The 8,200-nt window shown below is 45.8% G+C and overlaps 1 protein-coding gene across 1 annotated transcript in view; it reads right to left on the reverse strand.

The window, feature by feature from the left end:
* The window catches only part of T265_05229 (hypothetical protein), a gene marked incomplete at both ends in the record, with an annotated part of 8,634 nt that extends 3,044 nt beyond the window's left edge, over window positions 1–5,590 (reverse strand). The window contains 2 exons of the mRNA XM_009170184.1: window positions 620–1,022; window positions 4,914–5,590. Coding sequence (XP_009168448.1) covers window positions 620–1,022; window positions 4,914–5,590 — 1,080 coding nt within the window. The remainder of the gene's footprint in view (window positions 1–619; window positions 1,023–4,913) is intronic.
* Window positions 5,591–8,200: the final 2,610 nt, after the last annotated feature.

An 8,200-nucleotide genomic window follows, 5' to 3' on the forward strand; every position in this document is an offset into this window, starting at 1 on the left:
AGCCATATCTTGTATCCAACCAGGTACAGTGGGGATCACGCGGTCCCCATTCAGTAATGCGAGTAGCACCGACGGCATCCAAGCGCTTCGGGATCTCCTTCATACTCCTCCGCCAAGTCAAGGGTTGGCCACCTCTCTCTTTACACCACTCTAAACTGGGCATGGAAAACAGCGCTCACTCTCTTCGGCAAACGATGGTTCGGCATGCGTAAAACATGTCCCAACCAACGCAACTTCTGGTACTGGACACATTCTTAACTGAAAGTACTTGTTGCACAATCGAAAACGCGCTTTCTAACTGCCTCGTTACGGATTCACCGACACAAACCCACACGAGCTATGGTTCTGAGACAAGATTGTCAAACACCTGAAGACTTCTCAGTTCCGCTGCTCGGCTATTCACAGAGAACCAATACCAATATTGTGGATGATAGTGCCACCAACCGCAAAAAGTGTCCAAGCTTTGTAGGTAGACAAGTCAAGAGGGTAGGATAAGAACTGTGTTTAAGTGTGCGAGTTTTTACCATAAACTAATCAAAGTACGCGACAAGACCTAGAAAACGACCCAAAAACTACACAGAACTAAAGTGCGGTGCATGGTTGAATGGGTAGTACTCACATCTGGGTAGGTTTTGCTTGGTGTAACAACGAGACTTCCAGAGTCCGTATGTGGTTTTTTCGGAGAACAGTGGTCAGGAGTGGGTGGCAAGCAAAATGGAAGCGCTTGTTCGACATTTTGCTCGTCCTCAGCGTCGTCAAATGAGTCTGAATCCGGATTGGAACTTCGCAACAACGATGGTACGGAGCTCTTCTTGGTAAGGTGTTCTGTACCAGATCGATGAACGGTGGAACTCGACAGCAAGTCTTGCGACAGTGCCGAATCCGCACTGTTGTCAGAAGTATGTGCCTCCGAATCACGATGGGCCAAACGAGCCGGAGGTCTAGGAATGCTCTCGGGCACGCTGACGTCAGAAATACTCGATACAGGTCTAGCAAACCCTTGGAAATTTCCCCACTGAATCCTGTCCAAAACAAATGACAATGGATACAAAAGGGCTTGGTTTACACTCAAGTTGTATCAAACTGGGACGCTGTAGTAGACACGGTCAACAACGAAGACGCGCGCTATATTTCAAGGTCAAATAGATGCGAGTTCTATCACCGTCGCATGACGTGTGTGAATGCGCGCGCTGCGACCACCAACCAGTAGACGGTGAAATTAGCCGAGGGAATTTCGCATCACAGTTTCTTCCGGATGACCAACGGGTATAGTTGTTCACATTGCAGGGTTAATAGAGCGCCGCTCAACTCACAGGGATAAATGATGACTGTCTTATACATACAGGTAGGTGGGCCAAGAAGCTGAGTCGAATCCTAATCTACGGTTAACGAGGTGAACTTTGGAGCTAGAACTCCTCTGCACACTCTGTGGAAGTTATATGTCGTGGAGAATTGGATGGGGCATTCTACAAAGGTGGGACGTAATTCCATAATATACCAGTAGAGTTATCTCAGTTTGGCAGGTTCTGATTGCCAAGATGTGTTGCCAGCTGGCACTTCGTAGAACAGGGGCTTTCATAGCTGAATACAAGACGTTCAGGTAATCATCGTATATATATTCATAAAAGAAACTACTCACAAGGTTGCTGAAAACACTTTGACAGCTCACGACCGGTTTAGCCCTTCTTGGGGTTCATCAGGTAAGCGAAGTCGTCGAGTTTCCGTCAACCTTACGTTCTTCTTGAACCCAAATTGGACTGTTTTCGAAAAGTACACTCATTTGCAAATCAATTTGTTTTTCACGAGAGACTCAACTGAATCTCTCGTTTATGATATTCTACAACTGAATGTGCTGCACACACATCGTAAGCGAGAGATTCAGTTGAGTCTCCCGTGCAAACCAAATTGATTGGCAAATGGGTATATTTGTCGACACCATATGCCAGTGCGAAAAACACGTCTACGTCCACGGTAGGGTAAAGAAGAAAAGAATTACGGTGGAAAAGACGGTATATTGGATACAGGAATGTAATTGACCGCCAACCACTAATGTAATCATGCCAGGTCATCAACCAAGGGGCCAGCGGTTACCAGGGTGACCAAGACCGCTGTTTACTTGATGTGCTTCGACGCCAAGGCATCCAGTCAATTTTCATCTATTGCTACTCAGGGATTAGTGAAAAGCACAACCTTGGATTTTTTCTGGTCACTTATCTGTCGAGCCAAGTCGGACCACTAGTATTGTGGTTATATAACAAACAGACAGGGGTAGAAAATCGCTACGACGTCGCACATTTAAGCCCAGCCTGAAATGAGGTGAGGATGTATAGTCCGATGGGATGCTTATCCGGCCTGTAGTGTCACACTACGACAGTTTTCTTCCAACGTGATAACACGTAAGCCAGTTTTCCATTCCTAATAATCGTTGGTCTCATTGGGCAAACTGTCCTCTATGGGTTTCGTAAGCGATCCCGCCTTGTTTGTTCTATCTCTAGTTTAACTCGTTGTCCCGGTTACCATAGTAACCGACCCTCAGTTTACCGGATCGGGAAAATTGGGGGTGAATTAATACGCGTCTCGTGTTTTGTACGTGGAAATACAAACAATATAAGTGATTACAAACAACAGAGCGTATCGCGCGCTGATATGTTTACCAACTCTGAATGAGTGACAGCAACCGCTTGGTTTATCAACAAAAGAATGGGGGAGCGCATCTAGGCTACAGTATCTTAATAAGCCAGAGTGGGGGCGAGATAGCTCAAGTGGTTAGAGCGCGAATTTACTGACTGGAAGGTTCGTGGTTCGAACCCGACCTCTGTCTCTCAACTTCCCCTGTCTAGGCTTGGGCAACCTGGCAGTATCCCAACCCTCGTACTTCCTCCGGGTAGCATGGCAGCTAGGCACCGGAAGGGTGTTACAGTTGAACGATAGAATAAGCCAGAGTCACTGATAGCGTGGTCCTAACCATAATGTCATTTCCACCGGGTTTCGATCACCTTTATTCATTCGGGTTTATCTGAGTACTTGAGTTCCGCCTATCAAAATTAGAAATGTAGACCCGTCCGACAGAGCGTGTGATCATCTCTGCATTGTCCCTGTGTTGCGTCATTGCATCTAAGTGCCTGAGAGTTTAATTTACAACCGATCGATAAAGGACGATAAAAGAGTCAACTCAGAGGCCAAACTGACAGGTACTTCCAACACTTCCCCTCGTTTTCGGGAACTAGGCAAGAGAAACGCCATCCTCATGATTGAGGTATCTCTCAGTGGGTAGACTTACAGAGTACTCATGGAGTACGTTTGTAAACCAAAACAAACAGACAGCAGTGCTCCGTTTTATCTATCAACTACTTGTGAGCAGGTTTTATATGGCATGGGATAGTTGGTTCCGAGTCGTCAATGTTAGGAGGACGGGACCAACTTTGTCGAAGTTGACAACGAGTAAGAGGATGAGGACAGCTGATTTAAACACATGGTCTGAAACTATGTACGTCTGTTGGCAGAAACCAAACAGCCAATGTACAAACGGTTGAAGGGTGTCTTTGACCCCATTTCGGTCACCGAATAAGCCGAACCAAACCGAGATTTACACAGAAAATGAAAATATAAAATAAATAAGTCGTCAAGTCACTGTCTGTTCTTGCGTCGACACGCAGTTGCATTGTGATTTTACCGACAGTTCTTAGCATACTACGAAGAAGTAGAAACTCTTAAGGGGGGGCAGAAAATATCGAACCATTTTGGCTGCCACCGCAGGCATTATAAACAGCAAGAGCTGACCTCTGACCCGACGGACTGCTGGCGGCCGATCGCAACGGCTGTGTAGAGTGTATCCAAGACGTGTCTGTCTCAGTACACGGTACATTGTGTTGGATGAACACGTAGACTTTCCAGAAGAGTGAAGCTCATTGAGAACTTACCAGAGGTGTAGATGAAACAAGTTGACCCCTGTCGATATTCAGAATTGGACTTTACAGACTGAACAAGAAGGGCACTGATTAGTACTGATTAGACAACTGTCTGGTTATTTTCCACGACTGACCGTATTTTGGTCCTCCAACTTGGGGATCGAGGTTCATACAATCCCAACCACGAGTCCACTATTTCATTCTGTTATGGTCTGTAGGCACAAGATCGAACCGCGGAAAATCTGGACTGACATGAGTGGCATTCACCACGTATAAAACGACTCCTTGTATTTCAGACCTCGAGTCAAACAGCGAAAAATAATCAAGGGCTTCTCAAGGAAATTCGAAGACAGCCTAGCTTCTACAGCTACGATAGAATAAACGCATTTTCACTCTTGCGTTCGACCGAACGAACCAAGTGGACAGTAGTCAAAAATGGCATGCGATGGCGTCTTAGATCCTAGCAGTTCACAAGTTTAGACTGAGGGCCAAATGATTGGTGTTCACGTGACTCAAAAATAACTTTGAATATTTCATGGAACAAAAGCGTTCCTAATGCCCACTCCTCGAGTAGCAACCAAGCACGCTAGATTTCTGTCGTACTATCGGCCTCCAATAGTGGTCTTCAAAAATTCGAACAATGGGGCTTGTTTTCCAAGGTGGCAACTTACGGATTTTAGTTCCAGTTGACAGTGATTTGTAAAAACATTTTCGTTTTGTTATATTTTATTTTCAGAGGGCTAGAAGCGTTGTCCAGGGGATATCTTTTCGCTGGTATGATTGTCGGTTGGGTGGCTCCCCTGGCTTGCGGCCAAACCAGAGATGTTAAAACGATGCTATATCGGCGCACCAACCTTATATCACAGCACGTTGGCTTGCGGCCAGACCAGGGATGTTAAAACGATGCCATATCGGCGCACCAACCTTATATCACAGCATAGACTGACTTCAAAGAGGAGTGGATTCAACATTATACAGGCACAAATTACCGGGATACCGACTTACCTCTGAAAATTGCTGTGCACTGGTCTTTCAGGGAGGTCGTATACCTGTTCGCCGTGACGAACGTTTCGCTGCTTCCGTCTGTACGATGTTGTGCGGTGCGGTGGTACTTCGGGTGGAGACAAATCGTGTACCGAGGTGGGGTATTGTGTTGGGACAAGTGGATAGGCCCGGTTTATTAATGCAGGACCGTAAGTCCACATCCATTGTGGATGTATGAACCCGTATCCAGGGTGTATTGCTGCGTCTAGTCCAAACACGTAAGGATGCGAATGTGTTGGTAACCAGTTGATGTGGTCTGATCCCGATGCTTCCATTGCATTGTTAACCAAGTACGTCGTCGGTTCCAATTTCTGAGTGCGTCCAGGCTGATCTCGGACGCGTGCTGAACCAGGGCGTCGCGAAGTAGGAGCCTGCTCTGCGTGGGACGTGAACTTCACTGTTGATGGCTCACGTTCCACTGGTTCGTCGATAACGTAGTGCTTTGTTCGTGGAAAGACGCTGCGATTGTGTCTCAATCGAGTGGGACTTGTCAAGCTGTGCCTGTACATGGCGTCTCGGTACAAACCCGTCGGGCGGCGCAAGGACGAACCCCGTCTAGGAGGAAATGCCACTGGAGCGGTCCGGGTTGAGAGGTAGGCCGTGCTTACCGACAAAGAGGGGATCAACAATCCTGCCATATCAACTCGGGCACCAGAAAGTACCTACAGACACACCCCTAGTCATTCTCACTCGTAAATGACGGATACAACAATGAGACATCAAACGAGGCAGATTAGGTGACACTTGGTGCTATTATGAAACGACCAAATGTTTGTGATGAGCTACCACAAGGACTTTGTTTAAATCGACTGGCACAAGTGTTAACGTTTTCAATGCGATCTTCGCAGACAGAAGCTTTGGTAACAGGGGTGGGGGTTGACATGGCAACTCACTTATTTACGCAACTCTCTTCTGGCTTATCACACGCCGATGAATCCCGGCAGGCCCTGTCACACACGGTTTTTATCCGGTGGCATTACCTGTATTCGGTGTGCATATGCCGGGGACTAAGGCCGGAAGGTTACGACCTCATTTAAGACTTTCAAAACCAGCTGTCTGTGAAAGTTGGTCAAAACACAGGACGGGCCTCTTCTACACTACTTATGTGTATAAAAAGTCTACAAATCCTGTCACTACTCACAAGTAAACGTTTTGATTGGTCATCAGCTCACAATGTGGAATGTCATCCGTCTTTGGACTTGCCTCTCACACAGAGGACTAATACGCCGATGAATCCCGGCAGGCCCTGTCACACACGGTTTTTATCCGGTGGCATTACCTGTATTCGGTGTGCATATGCCGGGGACTAAGGCCGGAAGGTTACGACCTCATTTAAGACTTTCAAAACCAGCTGTCTGTGAAAGTTGGTCAAAACACAGGACGTTTTTGCCACTGGCTTTTAGGGAACGCCCTGAGCGATATCAGGGGCAAAACAGGAAGACCCACCTCATAAACGCTTTGTCACTTTGCTCGTCAAAGCGATTTTGACAGCGCAACGTTGCATCACCTTACAGTTCGGGTGGCAAAACGGTTATCGCGATAACGCCTTACACGCGGAATGAACACTCATTGTGCCGGTGGAATACAGAGAGTTGGGAACGAAGTCACTCCCTCGGGCTTGCCACCGTTCTACTCTTGCATTTCAACACTTGCCGGCGTGTGGCCAACGGCCGTGAGAAAAAGCCTAGTTGTTATACAGTTTTTTCTCTACTTTGAGCCCTAAAAATTTAAAACGGTCCCTAGAAGGAAGTGAAAACGGACAAGCGTTTGATGGCTGTGTGCAGGTTTACGTGTGTGTGTGTGTGCGTATGCGTGTGTAAGTTGTGATGCGATAAAAAAAACTCAGCTTGACGGAGTAGAAGTAATGACTGTGCACTGAACGTGACTGTGTACATGAACCGAACAACGGAGTAAACAAATAAACGAACGAACAAACAAACAAAAAACAACAACCAGAACTCACATTTAGTTTCAGCGCTTTGATCAGGCACAAATTGACCATAAAAGTTTCCTGTGATGATCTTTTTTGGTGGACGGCAAAACATGCGTACCTACCTAATGACTACAGGTGTGCTCTAATTAACGCCGTATACAGCGCGCGTGGGGGGGGGGGGAGTTATATTGATGTCATGGCTAAAATCAGCAGTGTCGGTGAAACATCTCAGTTTAATTAAATACACTAAAAAAAACAGAAAAACAAATGTGCTTGGTGCAGGCCATGGAAGGATAGCGGAGTTGAGTGAAAGTTCCCGCGAAGAAGGATGACCGGATGTGCAAAGTGATGGCATTTTGGCCGAATAAAAGAACACTTCAAGACAAAAGTTAGCAGATTAACGATTTCATCTTTCATCGGCTCTTGGCTGACTAAAGAATATAAGTATGGAAAAGTAAATAAATAAATAAATAAATAAATAAATAAATAAATAAATAAATAAATAAATAAATAAAGTAATAGGGTAACTTGGGAACTAGGGTACCTGGGGGACCTTGACGCAACACAAGCCGTAAATGAGCCAATAAATGCACGAGAATACTGACCACCAAACAGCCAATCAAGTTAGACATATTAAGTATTCTTTAAATTTATCAAAAACGCAAGCAAGGACGGTGGGAATACTTATTCCTCTCTTAGAATGTGGAAGAAATACTGGGAAACCAGTTGACAAACTGAATAAACGGAGCAACCATCGGACAATTGGGTGTCTTAGGGGTACACTATGGTAGGACTGATTCCAAGTTTGATATGTGTGTGTGTGTGTGCATTTCTGTTGTCAATACTACCTGTTGTTCTTGCACCCTATCACAGTCAGCGACTTGTGTTTGCTTGTCATTGTGGGTTCTCTGCGTACTTATGACACTTTTATGCGTGGCGCATGGCGTTGAATGTACATTTTTGCCATTTAATTTCACACCAGACCCAGTACGACGGACACTTTTTGTCTGATGTACGAGTCTTGATTGTGCTAGCACTTACCGCGCCTTGAAGAGCAATCAACGTTGTCTGTCCTTTTTTCGGTTGCTAGTCTTTGGACGCGTGTTTCCATACCAAATCTTTTGCGTACGTTGGGTTTCATCTCATTCGACTGGAACTGTTGGTGGCATGGATTCAAATGAGAAGTTTCTCTTTGCAATGTACTACTCATAATGTTGCTGAAAATCCGTCGACAGCCCTAACTGGGGCTTATCAGATAGGCGCAGTCCTCGGGTTTCCGTCAACCTTATGTTCTACTTGAAACCAAATTGCACAA

This window comes from Opisthorchis viverrini (genome assembly GCF_000715545.1).
Source record: "Opisthorchis viverrini unplaced genomic scaffold opera_v5_95, whole genome shotgun sequence".
In the NCBI taxonomy this organism is placed as follows: domain Eukaryota; kingdom Metazoa; phylum Platyhelminthes; class Trematoda; order Opisthorchiida; family Opisthorchiidae; genus Opisthorchis; species Opisthorchis viverrini.